Source organism: Sus scrofa, chromosome 18 (genome assembly GCF_054392235.1).
Source record: "Sus scrofa isolate SSC_HxYL_T2T_F1_AM1 chromosome 18, Sscrofa_HxYL_maternal_Yorkshire_Landrace_v2.0, whole genome shotgun sequence".
NCBI lineage: Eukaryota > Metazoa > Chordata > Mammalia > Artiodactyla > Suidae > Sus > Sus scrofa.
The window spans coordinates 59,827,578-59,855,440 of record NC_139400.1 but is presented as its reverse complement, the minus strand read 5'-3'; the positions used below and the strand labels follow the sequence as shown (position 1 = coordinate 59,855,440).

At 54.6% G+C, this 27,863-nt stretch overlaps 1 protein-coding gene across 19 annotated transcripts in view; it reads right to left on the bottom strand.

The window, feature by feature from the left end:
- Positions 1-15,056, bottom strand: part of CAMK2B (calcium/calmodulin dependent protein kinase II beta) — a 95,761-nt gene extending 80,705 nt beyond the window's left edge. For all 19 annotated transcript variants that reach the window (XR_014833231.1, XR_014833232.1, XM_021078635.2 and 16 more), the window contains exon 1: positions 14,940-15,056. Coding sequence is in view for 17 of the 19 variants with exons in the window: in XM_021078635.2 (XP_020934294.2) it covers positions 14,940-15,004 (65 nt within the window). In the remaining 2 variants the exon portion in view is untranslated. The remainder of the gene's footprint in view (positions 1-14,939) is intronic.
- Positions 15,057-27,863: the final 12,807 nt, after the last annotated feature.

Below are 27,863 nucleotides of genomic sequence, written 5' to 3'. Positions count from 1 at the left end.
AACTCCCTAAAATCGAATTGTAAAAAAGAGCTCTTGAGGATCACAGAACAAATCAAACCTTAACTTCTGCCAACACACAAGAAACATTCAGAGGGGAAAAAAAAAAAATCCATAACAATCTCAGACAGAAAACCACAAACTGAAAGGAATGAGCAGCTGCGATGGCCCCAGCGCAGCCAGACACAGGTGGAGTCCACTGCTCGCAGGTCAGGCCTGGGCAGAGACCATGGTGGAGAAGTCTACCTTGCCCATGGGTGCCCGCCTCGCCCCTCCCAGCCCAAAGCCACCCTGCTTGGTCTGGGCACAGAAAAGTGATGGGTCCACAGTGCCAACCACAGGGCACTGGGCATCCTGAAGGGCCCCCTCTTCTGTTCTGAGCTGTGTCCTCCTTAATGGTCACCCCTGGCCCCTCCCCCTGGCACCCTGCCCCCCACCTCCCAAGCCCAAGACCCCAGAGACTGTGCAGCTTTCGCTGAAGCACCAGAGACCTCCGGACCTGGGATGGGACCCAAGGGAGCCGAGCATGGGCACTGCCCTCCCCGCCCTGCCCTGCGAGCCCACATGACTCATCCCATGATGACACTCCCCTTCCACAGATGAGAAGACTGAGGCTCTAAGAAGGCTCTGCCCGGGGGGGGGGGGGGCGCAGCGCCGACCCACCCTCCCCATCAAGGAACAGTCCTGCTGGAAGGATGCGCCTCCCCGCCCCACCACACAGAGCCCAGGCCTCAGGTCTGCCTGCCCAGGAGCCCCAGGCTGACTCGGGCAAGGTGGTGCCTGGAGCCCCTGCGGGAAAAGAGAGGTTCTCACTCCCCCCAGACAGGCCGCCCTAGGCAGTCAGTCGGGAGATCGGTGGAGGCGAGCATTTGATCAGAAAATTAAAATGTGAGCATACAAACTCGCTCGGTCTCCAGCCTGCGTTGGAATCGTCAAAAGCACCACGGAAGCGCTCGGCTCCCTTGGGTCGCATCCCAGGTCCGGAGGTCTCACTGCTGCTCTGAGGCCCCACCCAGGGTCCAGACCCTCGGGGACGGGCACAGTACAGATGAGGGCCCCACACTGGAATGACAGGGACACCCCAGCCCCGGCCTCAACGCCCAAGACCCAGCCCAGGGATCTTGGATGCGACAGTCCCAGGGGCCACTCAGGGCAGAAGTAAGGAGAGCCCCAGAGTGCGGGGCAAGGCCTCTCCTAGGTGCCTGGAAGGGAAGCCTGAACTTGAGGCATGACCGTGGTGTTGTGTCCCCTCCAGCCCCCAGCCCCGGGCCTCCCCAGGGCTGGATGACCCTCACCCTGGGGGGCACTTGGCTGCTGGATTCCCGGCCAGGCTCTCCTCCTAGGACCTTGCTCCGCTGGGGAGCTGAGGATGAGGCCCGCAAGGCTCTCAGCCCTCCCCGGAGGGTGCCTGGAGGACAGAAGGGGTGGGAGTCGAGGCAGCCTGGAGAAGGGTCCCCGCGGAGGAGAGGAGGGGTAAGGGGAAGGACGGGAGCTGGGGTGGGAAGGAAGCGAGAAGGAAGGGCGAGCAGCCGCTGAGGCGGCGAAGGGGTGCAGGGCAGATCTGGGGAGGAGGGACCAGAGGTCCCAGAATAACAGAGCCTGGGGTTCGGGGTTTGGGCTCCCCCCACCCCCACTCCAGCCCTTGCCATCACTGCCAATCACGGTGACAGCTTGTCCTCCTCCTCCACCCACACCTGTCACCACACCTCCAGGACCCACCCTCCCTGCTCCCAGAGGGGCCCCACCCTCCAGCACCCATCCTGGAACAACCCCCCCAAGTCAGAGCCAGGAGAAGGGTGCAAGGATGATACCTTCTGGAACTGCGCCCAGGCACATGATTTGGGCCGGGGGGCAGGGTAGGGGTGCAGCCTCTTGTTCCCCATCATGGCACTGTGTCCACTCTGAGACCTCTCCAGACCCAAAGCCAGTCCAGGCCTCAGTAAAGGGAACACCAAGATTCGGGGGAGAAGGAAGTGGGCTGGAGCCGAGGGAGGCGAGGCCTCGCGTCCCCTGCGGTCTGTCCCACACCAGCCTCCAGCCTCCAGCCTCTGGCTCCCAGGCGGCTCTCCGGGACTTCTGGGCGCAGTGACAGACACCCCGATGTGAGAATGAGCGAAGGTCGGGGCCAAGGGACCCAAGGGGTCAGTGCACTGCAGCTTGGCCAGGGCGCTCTAGACACTGCCCTTGGGCACCACGAGTCCACTCACATAGTACTCCATTGCTTTTCACGCCTGAGTAATACTCCACCGTGTGCACATCCATTCATCAGCCGATGGGCATTTGGGTGGTTTCTCCTTTTCGGCTGTTGTGGACAAAGCTTCTATGAACACGTGTTCATATGATATTGAATATGACCAAGATACTAAATATACTTCCCCATGCTTTTTATCCATTCCTCTGCTGAGGGACCCTTACGTGGCTTCCATGTCTTGGCTATCGTTAATAGTGCTGCTATGAACACTGGGGTGCACGTAGCTTTTGAATTAGAGTTTTCATCTTTTCCAGACACCTTCCAGGGGTGGGATTGCTGGATCGTATGGTAACTTGATTTTGAAGTTTTTTAAGGAACCTCCATACTGTTCTCCATTGTGGGCTGCACCAATTTATAGTCCTACCAACAGTGTAGGAGGAGCCCTCTTTTCTCTGCACCCTCTCCAGTCTTTATTATCTGTAGACATTTTTTTATTTGACGATGGCCGTTCTGACTGGCATGAGGTGCTACTTCAGTGTAGTTCTGACTTGTATTTTTCTCTAATAATCGGTGATGTTGAGCATCTTTTCATGCGTCCACTGGCCATCTGCGTGTCTTCTCCGGATAATGTTTCCATCTCTCTTGGGTACACACCCAGCGAAGGAACATTTTGAGGATGTGTCAAACTGTTTTCTACAACAGCTGTACCTTTCTGCATTCCCACCAGCAACGAATGAGGGCTCCAATTGCGCGTTCTCACCAACACTTGGCATTGTCTGTCTCACGGATTCGAGCCATTCTAGCGGGCGTGAGAGGGTATCTCGCTGCGGGTTTGATGTGCCTTTCCTGAATGACTAATGACACTGGACATCTTTTCACGTGCTTTCTGTCCACTAGCATATCTTCTTTGGAGAGATCTCGATTCAGGTCCCTTGCCATTTTTACACTGAGTCCTTTGTCTTTTTTTCTGTTAGGCAGTAAGTTCTTAAAATATTCTAAAGACAAGTTTCGTAGCAGATAAATATTTGCTCCCATCCTGTGCATTGTCTTTTCGTGCTCCTGATGATGTCCTTTAAAGGTTAATTAGGTCCGGCTTATTTTTCTTTTGTTGCTTATGCTTCATGGTGTCTTACCTAAGAAATCACTGCCAAATCCAAGGTCACAAAGATTGACTCCTCTGTGTTCTTCCAAGAATTGTATGGCGTTAGCTCCTACAATGAGGTCTATGACACATGTCGAGATAATTTTTTATCTGGTGTTAGGCAGGGCTCCAGCTTTCATTCTTTTCCACTTAAGTCCTCAATTGTCCGTTGGTTGGATGGACCATTATTCTTTTCCCATTGAATTGTCTTGTCTTCCTGGTCAAAAAAATCAACTGACCGTAATGTGTGGGTTTATTCCAGGCTTTCAATTCTCTTTCACTGATCCATGTGTTTGTCCTCACGCCACATTTATGTCAGATAATACCCACTCTGTCTCAACTGCTGTAGCTTTTAGTTACTTTTGAAATCAGGAAGTGTGAGTCCTCCAACGTGGTTCTTTTTTCTTTTTTCTTTCTTTTTTTTTTTTTTTTTGGCCATGACCACAGCATGAGGAAGTTCCCAGGCCAGGGATCGAACCTGCACCACAACAGTGACAAGCCAGATTCCCTTCTTTTTTTTTTTTTTTTGCTTTTTAGGGCCACACCCGCAGCATATGAAGGTTCCCAGGCTAGGGGCTGAATCAGAGCTACAGTTGCCGGCCACAGCCATAGCCACAGCAACACAGGATCCGAGCTGCGTCTGCGACATACACCACAGCTCACGGCAACGCCAGATCCTTGCTTGATCTGACGCAAGGCCAGGGATCAAACCCGCAACCTCATGGTTCCTAGTCCGATTTGTTTCCAATTGTGCCACAAAGGGAACTCCCAACAAGCCAGATTCTTAACCCACCATGCCAGCAGGGAATTCCAACTTTGGTCTTTTTCAAGATTGTTCTGGTTCTTCTGGGTCCCTTGCATTTCCGGATGAGTTTTATTCTTATTTCTTTTTTTTTTTTTTTTGTCTTTTTTTTTTGTCTTTTTTTTGTTGTTGTTGTTGTTGTTGTTGTTATTTCTTGGGCCGCTCCCGCGGCATATGGAGGTTCCCAGACTAGGGGTCCAATCGGAGCTGTAGCCGCCAGCCTACGCCAGAGCCACAGCAACGCGGGATCCGAGCCGCGTCTGCAACCTACACCACAGCTCACGGCAACGCCGGATCGTTAATCCACTGAGCAAGGGCAGGGACCGAACCCGCAACCTCATGGTTCCTAGTCGGATTCGTTAACCACTGCTCCATGGCGGGAACTCCCTTATTTCTTTATTTTTAAAAAGACAGCTGCAATTCTGACAGGCATTACATTGAATCATACATCGATTTGGAGTGTACTGCCATCGTAAAAACATTAGGTCTTCCAATCCATGAACATGAAATGTTTTTCCATTTATTCAGATCTTAAAATTTCTTTCAACAGTAGTTTATAGTTTTCAACATTGAAGTCTTGCACTATCTTTTGTTAATTTATTACTATGTATTTTATTTACTTTTATTTTTTATTTTTACGGCTGCACCTGTAGCATATGGAGATTCCCAGCTAGGGGTGGAATCAGAGCTGCAGCTGCCGGCCCATGCCACCACCCCAGCAACGCCAGATCTGAGCTGCACCTGCGACCTACACCCCAGCTTGTGGCAGCACTGGATCCGTCATTCACTGAACAGGGCCAGGGATAGACCCTGCATACTCATGGAGACTGAGCCACAATGGGAACTCCGTATGTCATTATTTTATTTTTATTTATTTTTTGTTTTGTTTTGTCCTTTTGTCTTGTCTAAGGCCGAACCTGCAGCATATGGAGATTCCCAGGCTAGGGGTCCAATGGAGCTGTGGCCGCCGGCCTACGCCAGAGCCACAGCAACTCAGGGTCCCAGCCGCATCTGCAACCTACACCACAGCTCATTTTAACACTAGATCCTTAAACCACTGAGCGAGGCCAGGGATTGAACCTGCAACCTCATGGTTCCTGGTCAGATTCGTTAACCACTGAGCCATGATGGGAACGCCTGTATTTTATTATTTTAGATACCACCGTGAAAAGAGTTTTTTCCTAACTTTATTTTGGGATTGAACATTGCTAGTGTAATGATATATAATGGATCTTCTTTATCTCTAGTTTGTATCTTGCAACTTTGACAAATTCTTTTTTTTGTTTGTTTTTTTTGTTTTGTTTTGTTTTGTTTTTTGTTCTAACGACTTTCAGGGGATCCCTTAGGATATTCTACGTACAAGATCATGTTATCTGTAAAAAGATAGAGGGAGTTTTACCTATTCCTCTCTCATCTGGGTGCCTTTTATTTCTTTTTCCTGCCTAAGAGTCCCGGCTAGAACCTCCGGCACCATGGTGAACAGAAGTGAGAGAGCTGTGACCACCTTGATTTTGCTCCTGGTCGGAGGGCGAGCACGTCCCGTCTTCCCACCGTTAAATATGCTGCTGTGGAGTTTTCATAGAAACCCTTTATCAAGTTGCGCAAGTTCCCTTCTGCTGCTAGCTTGTCGAGTGTTTCTGGCAGGAAAGAGTATTCGATTTTGTCTGCATCTATTGAGATGATCTACAGTTTCTTTATTCCACTAACCCAGTATATCGCATGGACTGAATTCTGTATTTTGAACCACCTTTTTTTTTAATGGCCACACCCACTGCACATGTTAGTTCCCAGGCCAGGGAGTGAGTCCGAGCTGCAGCTACGATCTATGCTGCAGGTGGCAATGCCGGATACTTGAAGCCACTGGGCCAAGCCAGGGATGAAACCCATGTCTCGGTAGCGACCTGAGCCACTGCAGTCAGATTCTTAACCCACTGCACCAAAGTAAGAACTCCTGAACCAACTTCTTATTCCCTGGATAAACCTTAGCTGCTCATACTATATAATCCTTTTTATATGGGGCTAGATGTGTCTTGTTAGTATTTTGTTGAAGATGTTGCATCTATATTCATAAGAAATAGTGGTTTGTAGCTTTCTTAAGACATCTTTGTCTGGTTTTGGTACCCATGTAGTTACTAGTTCATAGAATGAATTGGAAAGAATTCCCTCATCTTCTATTTTTTTTGGAAAAATTTGTGACAGACTGGTATTAATTCTTTTTTTTTTTTTTTTTTTTTTGGTCTTTTGTTGTTGTTGTTGTTACTGTTGTTGTTGCTATTTCTTGGGCCGCTCCCGCGGCATATGGAGGTTCCCAGGCTAGGGGTTGAATCGGAGCTGTAGCCACCAGCCTACGCCAGAGCCACAGCAACGCGGGATCCGAGCCGCGTCTGCAACCTACACCACAGCTCACGGCAACGCCGGATCGTTAACCCCCTGAGCAAGGGCAGGGACCGAACCCGCAACCTCATGGTTCCTAGTCGGATTCGTTAACCACTGCGCCAAGACGGGAACTCCTGGTATTAATTCTTATTTGAATGTTTGAAAGAATTTACCAGTGAAGTTATTTGGGCCTGAGGGACTTTTCTTGGTGGAATTTTTTTTTTCTTTTTTTTGGCCGCCCCATGAAATATGGAGTTCCCAGGCCAGGGATCAGATCTGAGCTGCACCTGCAACCTATGCCACAGCTGTGGCAATGCCAGATCCTTAATCCACTGTACCAGGCCAGGGATCCGACCTGCATCCCAGCACTGCAGAGATGCAGCCAATCCTGTTGCACCCACAATGGGAACTCCTGCGGGATACTTTAAAGCTTTTAATTTATTACTTAATCTTCTTAGTTGTTACAGGTCTATTCAGATTTTCTATTTCTTCTTGAGTCAATTTTAGTCATTTGTGTCTAAGAATTGGTCTGCTTCATTCAGGTCATCTCTTGGCACTCAGTTGTTCAGAGAATTCTCTCCTTTTACTTCTGTAAGATCTGCTGTAATGTCCCCTTTTTCATTCTTGATTTTAGCAGAATGAGGCTCCTCTGCTTTTCCTTGGCCTGACCACCCTTCCTATAACCGCAAACTCCCTCTTGGAGATTCCTCAGTTGTTGCCAGAGCAGAAGTATGACTTACCTTCGACCCGACACGTGTTTATTCCCTGCCTTTCCCATCAGGATAAGCTCCCCAAGGGCAAAAGCACCCTTTGACGTGGTTCACTGGTTCTAAACACCTAGAGAATGTGCGGGAAGTGATTAGTGTGCAGGAATACCTGCTGAATGAGTGATGGGATTTGCAGGAGGGCAAAAGAAAGCAGAAAAGTTGCAGAAAATACTAAAAGAAGAAAAATGACCTTAAGCTCTGGACGTGCACCATCCAATACAGTGACCACGGCCTACGTGTAGCCCTAAGAACCTGAATGTGGCTGATCTACACTGAGATGAGCCATGAGTGTAAAACACAGAGATTTCAAAAACACAATATTTTTAAAATATAAAAAGCTTAACAGCTTAATAATTTTTCTATTGATTACATGTTGAAATAATATTTTGGACCTATTAGTTGAATATATATACTATTCTAAGTTCTTTTCTTTTCACCTGTTTCTTTTTTTTTTTTTTTTTTGGCTGTGCCCATGGCATGCAGAAGTCCCGAGCCAGGGATCAAACCCACACCACAGCAGTGACCCAAGCCACTGCAGTAACGATACCAGATCCTTAACGTGCTGAGCCATATGGGAACTCCTCACTTGTTTCTTTTTAGCTTTGTTTTGTTTTTTACATCCTATAAAATTCTGAATTACACATGGGCCTCACATTTGTGGCTCAAGTTTTGTTTCCTCTGCGTGGGTCTGCTCCAGGGTGACCTGGATGGGGTCAGAGGGTCATGTCACTGAGTGTACAGAAAAAGGAAGGCACATTCCAATGCACAGTTCGGCAAGGCTCTTACAGAGCCCAGGGAGGGAGCAGGGTCTGGTCCCAAGAGCAGAGGCCCCTGCTGGGTCCACATCTGTGCTGCCCATTGGATCACATCTGTGCGGCGCCATCATCCCTCATGAATGATTCAGCTGACCTGGGGTGGGGTCGCCGGGGGGCTGAGATCCATCGCCCTAAGCACCTCCTTCGACAGCTAGACCAGTACTCTGCCCAGAAAGCACCTGACAGATGGCCCGGGTCAAACCAACAACTTTGAAAATCAGGCTGCACCTCCATGTACGAGAACCAAAGCCACACACAGAATTGTATTAAGAGACAGGCAGAATGCTGCAAAGCCCTTGGCACCAAGCTCCCTGGCCAGCACCTAAGTCATGCGTGCCAGCCTTGCCACTACATTTCTCCAGGTGACAGGACAGGCAGCCACTCAGGAGACCACCAGCACCTCCTACCCCACCTGCAAGGCCTCCATCTTTTATGGAGTGACTCAAGGCCACTCTGCTGGGTACCCACTGCACGCCGGGTGGGATCTAAGCCCTGGAACTCAGTGTGGCCTGAGTGACAGAGAGTCCGGGGCTGTCCCTCAGCTCCTCGCAGGCCATCAGCACCGGTGTGGACATGCTTGACGCCATGGGAGACAGGACATTCGTGGTCACAGTCACAGCATCTCCTTCCCCCAGTCCTCACCGGCTGCTCAGAAAGTGGGCAAAGATGGTAGTTCTCAAATTAGGCCCACAGACCAGTGTGGATTATGCGTTCTCCAAAAAAAAAAAGATTCTTAAAGCTATGCCCAGCTACTGCCAATCTGTTGCAGAATTCAACAAAAGCTTGTATCTGGCTTAACAAAGAATCCTAAGTTTAGTTATTTTCGGATGATTTTGTCAATGCCAAAAGAACGATGTCCACCAGCAAGCCGCAGCCACTGAGCGAGCTAGGGACCTAAGGAGACAAAGGCCACCCAGAGTTAGGCACCTAGGAACACCCCTAGCTGCCAATAAGGAAGTGTTCCTTTTAAACAGACTCGGGTCTTTATTTGAATAAAATATACATTTCTATGTAACATGCCAATATGATAATTTTTGGAAAACCAAGTTGATACATAATGCATTTTTACATTTCTCCACTAACAAAGTGACTTGCAGCTGTGAAAGACGCTTTAAAAATAACCAAATCAGATTCCACGGTGGCGGGGGGAGAGGGAATGAACAGTTTTGAAAATATATCTGAAATCTTCAGAAAGGCCACATTTCTTGCCTTGGACCAGGTGGCCTCAGAGAGCAGTGGGAGGGACGGGACGTTTCCAAGGAGCAGACGCCGTTGGTGTCACCTCCGCTTGGTCTTTCTTATTAAAGCACTTGGTAAATTCCAGGCAGCTCAATATGGACTCTCAGAGGGAACCATCTCTGCTAGAATTTCATTGTCGGTGGAAGAGAGAAAATCCGACATTGCATCTCTCTCCCCCAGGCTCTTGGAGGATTCCCCAAATTCAAAACGCCCAAAAAACCAACAAAAAGAGAGGACGATGTCCTTGGGTTCTTTTTGAACAAGACCCCGATGCCCCACCCCAGGTCCCCACCAAGAACAAAGGGTGCTCCTCCACCCACCAGGATCGCGCCCTCCTGATACCCCTGCCCCCCCCCCCGCCCTCAAGGACAGCGTCCTTCTTCCCTCTGTCCTGCTTGTCAGGGAACAGGCCCTGTCTGTCTGCGGTTTTAAAAATATGACTACTTCCTAAACCCCCATCTCTGCTTCTAAGAGAACTGGCAGGCCCTCCGCTGTAAGCAAAGTCTCTCTGACATGGAAGGACGGTCACGGAAAAGCGTTAGAGGCAAACAAATTGCAGAACCGCATAGCTGGTGATTCTGTCTGTGCCTGGAACATCATCTGTAGAGCACCAGGTATCTGTGTCTATAGACACACGTACCCAGCCTGAGACTGATACTGAAATAGACAGTCCAGGTTCCTCTGGGGAAGGAGGCAACGTGTGTGTGAGTCACATCCAGTGCACATACTTACGTACTGACTTCTCTTTATAAGTTATCATCCTTGCTGTCTGTTTAATCAATAAAGATAAAAATTCGAGCCCTGTTGGTTCCAAATGGGGGGCAGAGTGCTGGTTGTCACAGACGGACCGTCAAAGGAAGTGATGTTTTCACAAAAAGGAACCACAGGGCAGTGCCTTGTGCTGGAACAGCACAGAGAACAGCCTGTTAAGGCAGGGGAGGCTCTAAGGAGCCCGGGGCCAGAGTAGACCACACGCGGGCCATGAGTCAGCCCGCGGAATGACAGCAGTTTTTAAAGCACAGAATGGAATAGGGGCATGAGCTTCTGCGATCAGCAGAAGGTGGATTCCAGAGTCCACCGCCTGGATTCAAACCCTGGCCCAGCACGTGGCCTTGGCCCGGGGTGGAGCTTCTCTGGGCCTCGGGCACCTCTTCTCCAAACTGGGTGTGATCACAGGACCTGTGTCACAGATCAAGCACCTTAACGGAAGAAGAAGCACCATTTAACTGCTCGCGACTGTTACCAGGAGAGAGTGCAGGTAGCAAGCGCGAGATATATTCTTAGCTCTCGGCAAAGTAGGTTATGGTATAAAAATACCGTTCAATAGTAACTAAACCAGCCTCACCTTCATGTGCAGCTCACAGCAGCCTCTACATCTGCGACTTCTTCCCTAAATACCCTACATTAGGAATCCAGACTCCAGCCCTGGGGGCCAGCCCTTCCCACATGTGCAGGTGCTGGAGGAGACAGGCTGCAGCCCTGGCACCCCACCTTTGTGAGGACAAAAGTGGGGAGAGGCTGGGGAGGGGAGGAGGCGGGAAGGGGGCACGGGGGGGCCTCGCTGAGCAGCCAGGGGGATGAGCTGTGTGGCCTTTGGAGGAGGGAACAGCACTGGCAAAGGCCCTGAGGCAGGATGCCCCGCCGGCCTGAGGGCGGGAGGGAGCAAACACACAGAGGCCTCCTCCAGCCCGTCCTCTCCTCCCTGGCAACCAGGCTTCGGCGCTCAGGAGACTCACAATCGATTTGCTCTGAATTTCCTGGGCTTATCTATTAACCACCGAGCAGGCTGCTCAGTGGTGGAGAGAAGCTGAGAAAGCATGGGAGGCCTGCGGCCATCCTCCCAGCCCGGGGTCACTCCCAGGACAGGATCTGCTCTCCCCTGACTGGGGGCCACTGGCTGGAGTCAAGGACTCACCAAGGTCAGCTCGGGGCCGAGCTGAGGTTCAGGGGGAGCTGGGTGGGGTGGGGGTGCCCTGGGCTGGAGGTGGCAGCCTTCCTGGCCGCTGGGGCCAGCTGCCCACTCTCCCTGACTTGTGCTTCTGTGTCTATAAAACAGGGGGTGGGGGTGAGGATTCCCGGGCAACTCGACTCAGATAAAATCCAGTGCTCAAAGTGACATGATAACCCGGCGAGGTTATTATAACGAGGGTCCTCTTCCCCGAAGGAGAGGGGGTCCACGAACCCCTGAATTAGCCCAAGCCATGTCTTGGGCTGCTGTCTTCCAGAGAGACCCCAGTATTTTAAAGGGGACGATTCTCCAAAGTGGAAGATCTGGGAGTCTGAACGCAAAATGCAAGAGCTCAGCCTACCCAGCAAAGAGCCAACAAGTAAGGCGGACCGGTGGGCGTGCGCACGGGGCGGGGGGGTGCAGACAAACCCCACGGAAACCCTTGCACCTGCGCGCCAGCAAACAGGGGGCGGGATGGGAAGAGAGGAACGCTGGCAGCTCTGAGGTGGCCATGAGGAGGGGTCCCTACACACAAGCGACTTACGGTCAGATCGCGTCCCCACGCACAGATGCCAAGACGGAGCCGAGAGAGAGAGCAAGTTTCCGGGGTTTGACGGAAAGTTAGAAAGAAAACACTCCAAAGAGGCCTATGTTTTAGTGGCGGAAACTTCTCTCTGTAAATGAACCAAAAAGAGTCGGGAAGGGTAACCTGCAAAGGCTGAGCGTGGCTGGAGGAGAATGGTTGCTTAGCAGGTCCTTGCAATTCTTTATTTCTCACAAGTGAAGAAAAGAACTTAAAGCCAAGACGACAAAAGAGGAACCGTTTCCAATTCCCCGTGGAAGAGATACAAGTGTTTATTATTCCTGAAAGTTTTCTCTCCCTTCAAAAAATCCACCCAATGTGGAAAACGCTCAAATCGCATCGCTGGCTGTCCCACGTTGGGCCAAGGGCTTTGCTGCCCTGATCTGTGACTGCCTGGGGCTCGAGGTGGCTCTTGACCCAGGACTAGGGCTTCCTTGTCCTGGCTGGGCAAGGAAGGCCAGAGCCCCAGAAAACAGTTTCTCCTGGGCCTCAGACCCAATGTCCCGGCCTCCAGGGAACGATCCCAAGCAGAGGAAGCAGTGGGGAGGGTGGGGCGAGGCAGAGAAGGGGACAAGGCAGGGAGGGCAGAAGCCAGCGGCCACGTCACTCACACAAGCAGCTGTGGGCCTGTGGCCCGGCCCAGGCCGGGCAGGGAGCTTGGTGTCGCCTGACTGGTGCCAGGGGCTGCAGCTTTAAATAAACTTGGACGCATCCACCTGGGCCGGGAAGCAACACCAACTGCGCTGGGACAGGCCAGGCGCTGTCAACAATCGCCAACATGGCCACTGTGGACCCCAGCCCTGGATGGAGGCGGTGGGGGGCCGGAGGGCCGGACTCTCCGTCCTGACACCTGCTCCACTGCAGCGCACCCTGCCTGGCCCTGCCTGCTCCCCACCCAGGACCCCCAGAGGGGCTAGGACAGGCCCCTGAGTGCCCCTCACTGGGCCTGGCACCTGGGGGGCTCCACTGAGGGGTGCTGGGCCGAGCTGAAGCCCTGTGGGCTCCGCAGGGCTGGGCCACTCACAGGGACACGCTCCCCTCCTCTCCCTGGTCCCCCTCGATGGCTAGACTTCTGCCCCCACTCACGCCCGAGGCCTGCAGCTCGCTTCCTGAAACTGCTCGTGTCTGTGCTGATGGGAGAGGAGCCTGGCCTCCACTGCAGCATCTGCCACCCCTGTGGGCCTCCCCCAGGGCAGCCGCAGGGACCTCTCTGCCCAGTGTGGGTGCGGATGGCAGCAGCCAGGATAACCAGTCACTGCTGCTGGAACCGGAGGCCTGCGGCGGTAGGGGGACCACGCTGGGGGGGCCTCTGGTCCAGGCGGGTTCACAGAAAGGTCAAGGCAGGGTCAGCGGTGCAAGCTTCAGGTTGAGGAAACGGGGTGAAATGACAAGAGGCGCTTCTGCAAAGAGACCTGGAGGCGCCTGGCAGGAGGGCCTGGGACGAAGTAGAGGAGCAACAAGAAAGTCCCCTAGAATGGGGTGGCCTTTCTCCCACTGCTACCCTCTGCCTCAGAGAACCACCTGCCGCCATCTGAGGACTGCCAGTGCATCACCCCATCCTCACAGGCCTGATCCAGGCAGGCCCTGGAAGCTTCCTCCAGGCCTGTGTCCTCCGGGCCTCAGGGGTGCACACAGCCTGTGTGCTGGCTGCCCCCCTTGCTCTGATCTCCAAGGCCCCCTGCCTTGGGGCCAGGCACCCAATCAGCCCCCACCTGAGGGAAGGGAATTCCTGTGTCCCCAGGGCCCCCCACCATGGGCTTTCTCCACTCCAACTCACTCCTCAGCCCCCCCAAGCCTGCCTGGCATCCCCCCTCCTCCAGTGCAGGGAGAATTGGGGAATTCGCACACCCACACACTCCTCCCAGCTCACACCCACAATTATCAATGATCAGCATCCCTCGCCAACACAAGGTATCACCACAGACTTTTTTTTTTTAATAAAGAGGGGGTAGCTGCCTCTGGATGTGTAAGAGGAAACCTCGCCAGGGCCCCCACCACGCGGGAGGGACGGAGGAGGGTGGAGGAGGATGGGTCTCTGGCTGCCCCCGGGCTGGAGCCCAGGGATTGAGCAAGGAGTTCTGCAGCCAGACCTAGGGAGGCCAGGGCAGCCACCCTGATTCGCACAGGGGAGACCCCAGACCAGAGAGGAGCCCCTGACCGGCTTTGAGGCAGACCCCGGCGGCAGAGTCGGGTCCAGGGCCTGGCATCGCTCATGCTGGTTAGCAGAGCCCAGGAGCCACCTGTTCCCCGGTGAGGCCCTACCCGAAACGAGCCTTCGAAGTACCTCCCCACTGCCCCCCCAAAAAAACTCTCCAGAATCCAACCCCCTCCTGCCTCGAGGACCCTGAAATCAGAAGCCCATCAAGTGCCGCTTCACCCCCTCATCTCCGCCCCAGTGACCTGGTCCAAGCTCCCTGACCTCGGCCCCAGCTCTCCAGACTCCTCTTTCCAGAAGGATCTGGGGGAAAATCCTCCAGAACCCCGATTCCTCCGGGGACCCACAGCAGAGGCTGTTCCCAAGAGGCACGGAGTGCAGCGGGCACCCCCCTCGCGGATGGAGCCACGCGGCGAAGCAGGCGCAGAGCAGGTCCCGCCGCCCCCGCGCCCGGCCGCTCGGTGGGGGTGGGGACCGCACAGCCCGCGCGGGGACGACCCTCCGGGCCAGGGCCGCCCCCTCCCCCGCGCTCTAGGCCCCGCGGCCGCCCCCGCACGCCGCTCCTCTTTGACCTCCCGCCGCCAAATGCGTCACGTCTGCCGGGCGCTCCGGGGACACCTGCTGCCGCCCCCGCCGCCCCGCGCCCGGCGGCCGGAGCCCAGGCCTCCGACCAGGCGACCGCGCTGGACAGGGCCCGGCAGGGCCGCGCGCGCCGAGGTCCCGTGGCTGGGCCCCGGGTCCCGGGGGTCGGGGCCGCGCGAGGACGTGCGCTCCGGGCCCCGAGCGAGGAGGAGCCGGGGGCGCGCGGGGCCGCAGTGCGCCCGGGGCCGGCGGCGCGGAGGGTCTGGGTCTCCAGGGTCCCGGCCCTCAGCCCGCGGCGCCCTCCGGGGCCCCGGGCCCGGCCCGCACGCGCCGCGGCTCTTACTTGCCAATATCCTCGTAGAGCTGGTACTCGTCGGTGAAGCGGGTGCAAGTCACCGTGGTGGCCATGGCGGCGACGGGCTCGGCGTGCGCTCTGCTGCGCTCGGGCGGCGGCGACTCCGGCTCCCGCTCGCGGGCACGGCGGCGACACGGGCGCGGGCGCGGGCGACACCTCGGCTCGCGGCGCCGAGCGGGGGCCGGGCTGGGCTGCGCCGGGCGGCGAGCGCACGCGAGATCTGCGCGCTCCGTCCCCGCCAGGAGCGCGCCGCACACCTACGCGCGGGGAGCGCGGGGAGCGCGGGCGCCGCTGTCACCGCCGCCGCCGCCGCCGCCGCCGCGCCCGCCCCGCCCGCCGCCCCCTGCACGCGCCCTGCACCCGCGCCCGCATCCGCGCCCTGCACCCGCATCGGCTCCCTGCACTCGCAACCGCACCTGAGCCTTGCACCTGCACCCACACCCGCATCCGCGCCCTCGCACCCACTCCCGCTCCCAGCATTCGCACCCGCGCCCTGCAACCCTCGCCCTGCACACGCTGCGCTGCCACCCGCACCCGCGCCCATGCGCCTGGGGCCACGCACTCGGGGAACCGCTGGCTCCCGGAGCCAGATTCTCCGCTGCCTCCTGGTGACTCTCCTGCACCCGCGTACACACACACACACACACACACACACACACACACACACGGGAGTGCATATAATGAACCCGGCCCCCTGCTCCCCTGAAGGCCGACCTCGCCCTGGACCTCAAGAGAGAAGACCCAAGTGCACAAGGGGGAGGGGAGAGTCCTCCCTCCACAGGACTCAGCCCTCAGCCCGACCCCCCAGGAGCAGATCCTCCGGCCCGGCTCTCCACCACTCACACAGCTCGGTCCGGTTTCCCCGGGCAGCAGCTCCCAGGCCAGGCTGCACACAAGGACCCTGGGAGTGGAAGTCGAAAGAGTGGAGGCTGCCCCCTCCCTCATGGTCCTGGCCCCTCCCTCCCTGTCCTAGCACTGGACGCAGGGGTCTGGAATGGAGGCCTCAGGAACAGACTGTGGAGTTTAGGCAGAGGGTCCTGGAATCAAGAGAACAGCACTCAAGGGTGCTGAGAGCTCACAGCCCCCTGCCCAGGAAGGGGCACATTCTCCCTCTCCCAGGCCCAGTCCACCAGCCTGCTCCCCTCTGGCCTGGAGAAGAGGAGGAGGAGGGAGCGGGGCGGGCAGCAGCGGAGGCTGGGCTGACCCGTTTCCCACAGTGGAGCCTCCCTCAGGGCTACAGCTCCGCTGCCACCTAGAACCAGGGCTTCAAAGCCAGCGAGGACAACCCGCTGGACTCCAGCTCCCCCCGCCTCCTCCTCGGAGAGGAAAGGGCCAGTCACCCTGGGCAGGCCCTGAGGACAGGCAGTTTCCAGCCGCCAGCCCTGGGTGTGGGCCATTCGGTTGCCCTGACCGGAGCCACTTACCGCACCACGGGTCCCCAGGGGCAGGGTCGGGGCCTGTCCTGCTCATCTCTCTCACCTCGGTGGCCAGCCCAGGACTGGCCCTAGAAGCCACAGTACACGCTTCCTGGATAAAAGCTAGAATGAAAGGACTAGAGGGAGAGGCAGATGCCAGGGCCTCCCCGACCAGGTTGCCTGGGGCACACAGCCGTCAGGCAGATGAGCAGACCAAGTGGAGACCAGCTCCAGCCCTGGTCAGACGGAACTCGCACCCAACAGACGGCTGGAGGCCAAGGAACCCTGGGGCTAAAGGCCGCTGTGGACAGAGAGGGCCTCCTGGGGGCGTGGCTTTGACCTCCGCAGGGCGTGGCTTTCATCGCCGCTGGGCGGGGCAGGAGCGGAGAGCACCTCCAGGCCCACGGGCCTCCTAATGCACAGACGCCCACCTCTCCCGGGGCCGCCACAGACCCACCGAGGCTTGCTCTCGGGGTTGTGTTCAGCCCCACAGGCGCCGCTCCCCACACACGCTGGGCCACCTGCATCCTCCCGAGCTCCGAGCTCCCCGGAAGGAGAAGGAGGCCTTCGGCACAATAGAATACAGTTAGCAAACGAACAAAACAAAATTGCACCCCTCGGTAAGTCAGGCTCTCTCCAGGCTACCGGCAGACCCGGCGTGCTGCCAAGGTCACATACACTCCTTCCACGCCATGACAAAGTGGCATTAAAACCATAACCGCGGACGCCCATTGGCTGGATGCATGCTACGTGTGCGATCTCATTTCATCCGCAAGCAGCCCTAAGAGGCATAGGCTGTTAGGGGGATTACTGGGTGGGACAGCAGACAGACAGGTGAAGCATCTTGCCCCACGTCACGCAGCCAGAAATGGCTGGGACTCGAACTGTACTGCCCCAGTAAGCCGCTGTCGTCTTTTATTTTCACACCCACGCTCACACACTCACACAAACGTACACTCACACATGCACACACACACACACTCATATACACATTCAAGCCAACACGCCCATCCTGCACACATATGCACACACACTCAGAAACCGCACACTCACCTACACACTCAACACACAGCCACACTCACATGTGTGGTGTCCTCCGGCCCCAGGACAGGACACAGCAACCCTCTGGGCATCTGTTTGGAGGTCCCTTTCCCTGGATAGGGAGGCTGCCCAGGATCAAGTTCACCAGAGAAGTCGGGGTCATTAAGGGTGTGGCTGGAAGCCCCCACTCTACTCCTGTTAGCACCTGTTAGGTCAACAGGACAGTCCCTCCTTTGGGCTAGAACATTCAAGGCATGGCGCTGGGGGACTCTGAGGAGGGCACGGTGATCAGGATACCACGTGGGGAATGAGTGAGCCACCAAAGGGACCCAACTGTCCCTGCCTACACACCCTGGCCCCCTCACCCCTACTCACAGGACAACTCCCCACCTCCAGACCTAGAGGGTTCCTCCCCAGTGAGAGTGAAAGCTGGAGGGGAGCAGGCCTGGACCCCCAGACCCCAGAAGCCCTCTCATCTGGCTTTGGCCTCCCAGCCTTCCTTCAGGAAGGGCCCTCTTCCACCCTCACCCCACGTCATCTCCACCTCCCACCTTCTCCTTTCTGGCTGGCTTTCCTCCTGGAGGGGGGCTCTCCCTCCAGGTGGCAGCTGGGGCGGGTGTGGGGAGATCGGTTCTGGGAGGTTGCTGTTAGGACGGTCACCATGGCAACTGGCATCACATCTGCAGATCCAAAAGTGCTGCACCTGGGGCTCCTTCTCCCAGGGAGAGCCACGGCCTTGCCTATCCCCAGGCCTGCAGGGGTTGCTGTCTTGGGAGGGGTGTCGTGGCCACCACCTCTCCCAGGCCAAGCCATCTGCCTGGAAGAGCAGACGGCAGTGCCCCACAGCAGGAAGACCCTGGCTCTCCAGTCTCCAGTCACCTGGCCCTGGCATGGCAGCCCGCGCAGGACCCTGGGGGAAGATGAGGGCGGGAGTGGTGGTGGCGACGCTGGTGGACAATGACGACGGTCACGGTGGTGGTGGTGGAGGTGACGGCGGGAAGGAGGCGGCGACGGTGATGGAGGCTGGAGCTGCAGTTTACAACGCAGCCACTGCAAGCCGGAAGCTCCTCTAAAGATCCAACACCCACCACTTGGTATAAACTCCATAGCAACCTTGCAGGGTACTGGCTATCACTCGCCTCCTCTTACAAAGGAGGAGACCAAGGCGCAGATCTGCCACTGGACTCAGAAATCAGTACTGGGATTCGGATCCGCCTGACTCTATAGTTGGTGCCTTTAACCTCTACGCTCCGCTCAAGGATGACTACTGGCCTTGTTCATGCACTGTGTGCCAGCTGCGTGCCCAGCTCTGCCCAGGCACTTGGCACACCCGGGAACAAGGTGGGCAAGGTTGCCACCTTCACAGGGCTTCCACCCAAGACCAAGAAACAAACAAGAAAACATGGAATGGTGATATGTGCTCTGCACAGATTTAAAACAAAGAGGGTGACAGGGTGGTGACTTCAGAGGGGGTGCCCAGGAAGGACTTCTCTGAAGAGGTGACATTTCAGCTGAGCTCTGAATGACAGACATTAGGATAAAAGGAAAGGGTATCACAGGCAGAAGAGGCAGCCGTGCAAAGGCCCTGTGGCTGGAACCAACGGGTGTGTTTAAGGAATGCAAAACGGAGCAGAGAGCGCCCACAAAGTCACCACCACATCTGCCGTCTGTTCAGCTGCGTGTTCTGCTTGGCACCTGAGACCTGGAAGGGGGTGTGAGCCACCGAAATGACTAACGAGCAGAGTAATAAAGCTGATTGGTAGGGCCCAGGACATGGGCAGTGTCCCCCAGCCTGTCCCAGGGCTTAGCCCAAGGACATGAGGGCACAGACTGTCCCAACCCCCTTCTTTCTCACCTGGGGTCCAGGCCCGAGGTGGGCAGCTCGGTCTGTCCGGGAGAGTCACACTCTTAGGGTGCAAGGACCCCTGCTGAGCCCACTCCCAGGCCTCTGGCTGGCTGGGGCGCCCTCCCCACGTGCTCACACAGGCGTCTCTGTTGCCCAGGGCTGCTCAGGCCAGCAGGGCTAGGCAACATGATACTGGTGTCCCAAATGGCCAGGAAGGGCCAAGGAGCCATGCCCAGTCCCTCCTTCCTTCACCAGGGACACCAGGGACTGGTCAGAGGGAAACTGCTCCTGGCATGAGTTAGGAGACTGTGGTCCCAGGTCCCTCCCTGGCTCACACGCTCACCCTCTGCCCACCAGCATGAAGGGTGTGCTAAGGGGCTACAGTCCTGGGGTCCCCAGCGCCAGTACAGAGGATCCACGTGCGTTGGCCAGGGGCGTACTTGAAACAGACGTGTGTTCCCTTCTCCCCAAGCATCCAGAGGTGGCCCTCCCAGCGGTCATGGTCACGGCTGCTGGGCTCCATGTAGCCTTCAGGGACCCAGCTGCCTCCAGCTCTCTCTCCACCTCTGGTTGGGGGGGGGGGGGCTCCTCCCGCTGCTCCAACATGAAGACCCAGCCATCACGTCCACGTTCCTAGTGGTCAGACAGCAAAAGGGAGGGTGGACAGAGGGCTCTTGTCAGCTTTCAGCCCCATGACCCTCCCCGATGACACATTGGCTAGACTCTATCACATGACGTCGCTTAGATACGGAGGATGCAGGGGAAAAGGTCTTAAACCAGCTAAAATCTTCTCCATCAATGAAGAAGAGGGGAGAATGCATCTTGGGGACAAGTGGTGGTCCCTGCGGTCTTGCCTGTGCATGTGGCCCACCAGTTCTCTGGCTATCAGTCCAAAGGAGCCAATGTCTGCAAGCCCACTGCCACTGAAAGAGCAGGGGGAGTTCCCTGGTGGCTCACAAAGTTAAGGAGCCAGCATAGTCACTGCTGTGGCTTGGGTCGAGGCTGTGGTGCAGGAACTTCTGCATGCCATGGGTGCGGCCAAAAAAAAAGAGCAGGGGCCTGAGTCCACGCCAGCTCAGGGTTCGAATTCTAACCCTAGCTGGGAGTTTGCTTTGGGACAGGAGCTAATACCTAATAGGTGTTAAGACTTACTATTGTTCAAGTTCCCATTGTGGCTCTGCGGGTTAAGAACCCGACTAGTATCCATTAGAACACAGGTTCGGAGTTCCCGTTGTGGCGCAGTGGTTAATGAATCCGACTAGGAACTGTGAGGTTGCAGGTTCAGTCCCTGCCCTTGATCAGTGGGTTGATGATCCCACGTTGCCGTGAGCTGTGGTGTAGGTTGCAGACGCGGCTTGGATCCCAAGTTGCTGTGGCTCTGGCGTAGGCCAGTAGCTACAGCTCCAATTGGACCCCTAGCCTGGGAATCTACATGTGCCGAGGGAGCGGCCCAAGAAATAGCAAAAAGACAAAAAAAAAAAAGGCAAAAAAACACAGGTTCAATCCCCGGCCTTGCCCAGTGGGTTAAGGATCCAGCATTGCCGTGAGCTGTGGTGTAGGTGGCAGCCATGGCTCAGTTCCCGCATTGCTGTGGCTGTGGCATTGGCTGGCATCTGCAGCTCCGATTCAACCTCCAGCCTGGCAACTTCCATATGTCGCGGGTTCGGCACTAAGAAGACAAAAAAAAGACTTACTATTATTAACAGATATAAAACACTATAAAAAGAAAACGTACAGAGCTTAGGGAGAGTCACTTTGGAGAAATGTTTAGCAGTTTCTTTTTTTTAGGGCGCACCCGCAGCATGTGGAAGTTCCTGGAACTAGGGGTAGAACTGGAGCTGCAGCTGTTGAGCTACACCACGGCCACAGCGACGCCAGATCAGAGCCACATCTGCGACCTACACCTCACCTTGCCACAACAGCGGATCCTTAACCCACTGAGCGAAGCCAGGGATTGAACTTGCATCCTCATGGATACGACCAGGTTCTGAACCTGCTGAGCCAGAACAGGAACTCTTGCTAAAGCCACAATAGGAACCCCTCATAAAGCTAAACATATACCTTCCCTATGACCCACTAATTCCTCTTATAGGTATTTACCCGAAAGAAATAAAAATGCACGTCAAACGAGGAAAAAGAGAGTTGCACAACAGTGTTTATAGCAGCTCTTTTCACAGCACCTGAACCTGCAAGCAGAGTAAATGTCCACATACACAGGAGCGCAGGTCGGCACATCAGCGGATGTAAATAAAACTGACTACTATCATGTGATGTCATTATATGTGGGATCTAATTTTAAAATGATACAAAAGAACTTGTTTATTTACAAAGCAGGGAGTTCCCATCGTGGCACAGCAGAAATAAATCCGACTAGGAACCATGAAGTTGTGGGTTCCATCCCTGGCCTTGCTCAGTGGGTTAAGGATCCGGCGTTGCTGTGAGCTGGGGTGTAGGTTGCAGACGCCATTCGGATCCTGCATTCTGTGGCTGTGGCGTAAGCCAGCAGCTACAGCTCCGATTAGACCCCTTAGCTTGGGAATCTCCATATGCCACAGGTGCAGCCCCAAAAAGACAAAAGCCAAAAAATAAATAAATAAATAAACGAACTTATTTACAAAACAGACACAGACTCACAGATTTTGTAATTGAACTTATGGTTACCAGAGGGGAAACGTAGGAGGGAGGAATAAATTAGGAGTTTGGGATTAATATATACACACTACTATATGTAAAATAGATAGTCAGCAAGGACCTACTATAGAGCACAGGGAAATCTACTGAAGATTCTGAAATAACCTATCTGAGAAAAGAATATAAAAAAGAATGGATAAACGTATATGAATAACTGAATCACCTTACTGCCCACCTGAAACTAATGCAACATCATAAGTCAACTATACCCCAATAAAAATTACAAAAAAAAAAAAGAAGAAGAAGAAAAACTACTGATACACGTGACAAAAAGGGTGAACCCCCTTGGAACTAAAGTTGAACAAAAGAAGCCAGACACAAAGAATACATACTGCCAGATTCTGTTTCTACAAAATTCTAGAACGAATCCGAAGTTATAGAAATCAGAGAAGTGACTGCCCTGCGGAGGCCCTGGCAGTGCCAGGATTGACTCCCAGCAGCCTGAGGGAAGTTTCTGGGATGGCCAAAATGGTCTATAATTCTTTGGGGTTACACACGTGTATACATTTGTCCAGAACGTAGCAAACTCTACACTTAAACACATCAATGCTTTTTTTGTTGTTGTTGTCTTTTCAGGGTTGCGCCCACAGCACATGTAAGTTCCCACGCTAGGGGTCAAATTGGAGCTACAGCTGCCGGCCTACACCACAGCCACAGCAACACCAGATCCGACACTTTTCTGTGACCTATACCACAGTTCACAGCAACGCTGGATCCTTAACCCACTGAGCGAGGCCAGGGATGGAACCCTCATCCTCACGGATATTCGTTGGGTTCATTACTGCTGAGCCACAACGGGAACTCCCTCAATGCATTTTTATGTGAATGTAATTTACAAATCAGTAACATGTCATTATGTATGTAAATTCTCCCTAACTTTAAAATAACACAGAACGTTGGCATTACACATGGCGAATTATTCTCAGTGACATGGAAGAATCTCAGCTATTGGCCAAGTATCAGGAGGAAGGGGCATCTCTAAAAATTCTAGAAAAGCAGGAATCAGTGACAACAGTGCAATAAAATTAAAAATAAATAACTAAAGAAAGCCAAATAAATCCACTTAGCAGGAAATTTAAATTACAAACTACGGAAACTACAAAAAAGAAACTTATAAATGGACACAAGTGAAACCACCGTGCCTCTCATGCTGTGGGATTTGGCCAAACAGTGTTCAGAGGAGATAAGCCAGCCTGACTTACTAGCAAACAAGCAACACAAAGAATAAACTAAGGTTTACAGCTGAAGCAGCTGAAGACAATAACAACCCTGAAAAAGGTAAAGGATGACTTTGAAAAAGTCAAACAGAAATTGGTGAAATAAAAAACAACCAATAACATAACTAACCAGTAATACCAAAAGCTGAAAAAAAAAACTTTTATAGTAAAATAGGCAGATTTTTGACAAGTCTGGTCAGTAACCAAAATAAATCCAAAAAGTGGGACAAAAATGAGAAAGAGATAAAGATTACCAAAAAAAGAAGTTTCCATTGTAGCTCAGTGGGTTAAAAGCCTGGCTAGTGTCCGTGAGGATGCGGGTTTGATCTCTGGCCTCTCTAAGTGGGTTAAGGATCCAGCGTTGCCACAAGCTTTGGTGTAGGTCACAGATGCAGCTTGGACCGGAGTTGCTGTGGCTGTGACGTAGCCCAGGAGCTGCAGCCCCAACTCAACCCCTAGCCTGGGAACTTCCATAGGCCACAGGTGCAGCCATAAAAAGAAAAGAAAACAAAACAAAATTTTACCAAAAAAAAAAAAAAAACCCACTACACACATTTTACCAATAAATGGAAAAACATAGTTGAAATGGAAATTTTTGTAGGAAAATATAAATGACTCATATAGACTCAAAAAAAGAGTAAAATACCATGGAAGAATTGCAAAAACGATGGTAACTCTGCACAATAAGAATGCTTTCACTTATTCTATTTGTAGTACTTTAAAAAGTCAACAAAAGGAGTTCCCACCGTGGCCCAGTGGTTAATGAATCCGACTAGGAACTATGAGGTTGCAGGTTCGATCCCTGGCCTTGCTCAGTGGGTCAAGGATCCCAGGTTGCGGCAAGCTGTGGTGTAGGCTGGTGGCTACAGCTCCGATTTGACCCCCTAGCCTGGGAACCTCCACCTGCCGTGGGTGCAGCTCTAGAAAAGGCAAAAAGACCAAAAAAAAAGAAAAAAAAGTCAACAAGCGGGAATTCTCTCCTGGCACAACAGGTTATGGATCTGCCGCTGTCACTGCTGTGGCTGCTCTACTGCTGTGGTACAGGTTTCAACCTTGGCCCCAGAACTTCCAAATGCCCTTGGGCGTGGCCGAGGGGGAAAAAAAATCAACAAGAGAATGAAACCAAAAAAAAAAAGGTAAGCAAGCAAACCCAACAGTTCTGACCAGGTGCACGACAAGCTCCTTGTAAATTGAAAGGAATAAAACACCCGGAAACACTGGGCGCACCTCCCTTTAGTTTTTGTTTGGTTGGTTCATGCCCTTGAACCTGGAAGAGGCCGCCGCCCTGCCCTCCTCGTGCCCTTTCGTCCACCTGCCAGGCGACCGTCCACAGCGAGGGTCCACACGGCGCAGGTGGGAGGCGCCAGGCAGCAGGGAGGGTTTGGTAGGATGCGCTCGCCGGGGACCGCTGCCTCGTGGCGCTCAGCTATTCAGGGTTTGGGAGGAAAGAAGGATTTGTAATAAAGACATGCACAGCGCTGCTATTTATAACCCAGAAAACTGGAAACGACCCAAATCGCCCCCCGCTGGGACTGGCCCCGGCAGATACGCGGAGGAGGGGATGGAGATGCCGGGCCACGTGACACGTGGGGGGGGAGAGCTCCGTGGAGACGAGCGCCTCGTGCGTGGGGGGAGCCAAGAATAACGCAGTTTGCACACAGCCACCGTAATTCGGGGACACTGCGGGCAGGCGCTCCCTCACAGGTGTCAGGCCGCGGCCCGGCGGCAACAGCTTCGTCTAGTCGAGCTGTGCCCCCCGTAGGCGGACACGCGGTCCCGTCGCCCCTTCGCCAATGAGGACACTGGACTCTGAGCTGGGCGGCGACAGCAGTAGGGAGAGGGTAAGGCCAGCCCTCCCAAGGCCCCGCGGCAGGTGATCCAGCGGGTTGAGCGATGCCACCGGCAAGGGGTCCAAAGGATGGGGACAGAACTTTAAGATCACAGGCCCCAGGGATGCGACCCCTACCTCTGTGCGTGGCCTCCTTCCCCACTCCCAGGACAAAAGCGGGATCCTGGGGGCAGAGTCCCGCCTCCACTCACCTCCCGCCTCCTCTGAGCCCCCGCCCCCACCCCTCGTGTGCAGGGTCTCCTGTCCTGACCGTCCTCACGTGGGGATCCTCAGGCTTCTGGGCCCTCCTCCACCCCCAGGTGCTGAGGGCAGCAGGAGGCACCCTGAGTCTGGAGGAGTGGAGTGGCCCAGCTCCGGCCCAGGCCCCAGCCCAGGGTCCCTTGGCCTGTGGCAGCTGCTGCCTTCCTGGTAGGTCAGAGGAAGCTGCACACCACAGACACAGCCCTCCTGCCCCTTTGCCCACTCCCTGGCCCTCCTGCACCGCACTGCCCACCTGGCAGGCCACTAGGGCTTGGGGGCTCCCTGACACGCCTGTCACAAAAGGAGGGGATCCCTCTCCGAACAGCTCCAGGGCAGGACCTCGGCTGGGGTCTTGGCAGACCCCCCCGATGGGCCCGGACTCCTCGGGGCAGTCTGCCCGTGCTGCCAGCAGCTCGGCTGGGTCCCAGGCAGGCCGCCCCTCACAGTACCGCTGCTCCCTCGCTCCCGCCCGGCTGGGTCTCCGTCAAAGCAGCTGCTACCCAAGGCTTCCTCCTCGGGTTCTACAGGGGGCCGGGTTGATGCTGGTCCCCCTCTAGGACCCAGGGCCTCCTGAACCCTCCTCAGCCTCCCCTTGGCCCCAACTCCTGAGACACTGCTGGGGCCGCACCCCGGAGACTGCGCATTCTCAGCTTCGTGGTGTTAATATCAACACTGCTGACCATAGCTCCTGTCACTGGCAGGCCCGGAAGGCACCCATTCGGAAGGCAGGGCTGCATGAACACCCCTGCTGAGGGCAGACCACTGGAGGGAGGTGCATGTTGGGGGTCCCTCATAAAGGCCCCGAGGGGGTCAAAAAGGGCCTCCTGGCACCACCACCTGCAGCGCCAGGTGAAAATGGGCTCGACGGCCGGAGCAAAGATGAAAACGGAAGATACAGACCAGCGGATCGTCAGGAGGAGGGTGGGAGCCGCTGCCCAGTGAATGTCACCCAGAGAAGCGTAAAGGGCCAATCTTGGGTCTCGGGGGGCCTGCGTTGAGCCTCTGAGGAGGGGGGCAGTCAAAGAGCAGACGTAGCAAGCTGAGGGGCACCTCCTGGAAGTCAGGGTTGAGACGTGTCCAGGCAGAGAAATGTCACCGGGGGGTGGGGCCCGTGGCTGGCGCAGTGTCTCAGGGAGGGCGTGGGGGCAGGGGGTGGAGCCAAGCATCCCCTTCCCCATCGAGAAGCTTGCTTGTGACTTCAGCATCCAGACATCATGGATTCGCTAGGACCAGACTAGCCTTTCCAGCGCGGTTACCCACAAAGCTGGACGGAATGTAGGAGCCAAACTGTTTTCAGGCCGTGGAGACCAGACAGGCCAGGCTGGAATCCCCAAGAGAAGGACAGCTTGTAACCACTCGGCTCTCGCTGAGCGACAGGCTGTGGCACAGATTGCTGGAGCCCAGAGGTCACACGGACCTGCTGAGGTAGAGGCCAGATGGGACAGCAGAGCAGTGGGAGTGTGGAAGGCAGGATGCCAGGGAAGAGGGCCCTGGGTTCGGGTCCTCCCAACTCTGCGTGGGTAGGGGACCTGCAAGTCCTTGGCCAGCAGCCAGCTGTGCATAGAGGCCACGCGGGATGGGGTTGTGCCAAATTAGAGGCCATGGGAAACACTTAGGATATTTCAGGATCTGCCACAGCGGAGCGCAAAACCGAGCTCATTAGCCAGTGACTGAAGTGCCGACAAAGCAAGAGTCAAAACTCATGAGAGAATATCAACAGCCTCCTGAGTTTGACAACATATCAGCCATAATGTCCAGTCGTCAGTTAAAAATGAGCATCATGGGAGTTCCCGTTGTGGCGCAGTGGTTAACGAATCCGACTAGGAACCATGAGGTTGCGGGTTCGGTCCCTGCCCTTGCTCAGTGGGTTAACGATCCGGCGTTGCCGTGAGCTGTGGTGTAGGTCGCAGACGCGGCTCGGATCCCGCGTTGCTGTGGCTGTGGTGTAGGCCGGTGGCTATGGCTCTGATTCGACCCCAAGCCTGGGAACCTCCATATGCCACGAGAGTGGCCCTAGAAAAGGCGAAAAGACCAAAAAAAAAAAATGAGCATCACATATACAGAGAAACAGGAACGTGATTCCCAGACAAGAAAAACGTGATACACAGAAACTGAAAAACTGAACACAGAATGACCCAGTTGTTGATCTTAGACACTCTGTGTGGGATGGTATCATTTACACATAGAATCTAAAAAAGACCACAAACTACTGAATAAAACGGGAAAGAAGCGGACTGATGGATCTGGAGAACAAGCTAGTGTTACCAGCGAGGAGAGGAGAGGAAGAGGGTTAACCCAGGGGAGAGGATGAAAAAGAAGATTTCTCATCAGATTATATGAAATCAGGTTGTGAAACTGGATAACTGTAAAGCACTGTAGAATTTAAAGAATCTTTCGCTCAATTGCAAAAAAGCCAGAAAAGAAAAACTTAGAGACTCTGGGGTAGCTATTACAACCATGCTCAAAGAATTGAAGAGAGATATGTCTTAATCAGTGAATGGATTGGAAATCTCAGACCCTAAGTGGAAAATACATGTAAAGGCAGATCAATGGAAATGGTCGGATTTGAAGATTGGAGAGTAAAAAAAGCTGAAAGAAAATAAGTAGAGCCTC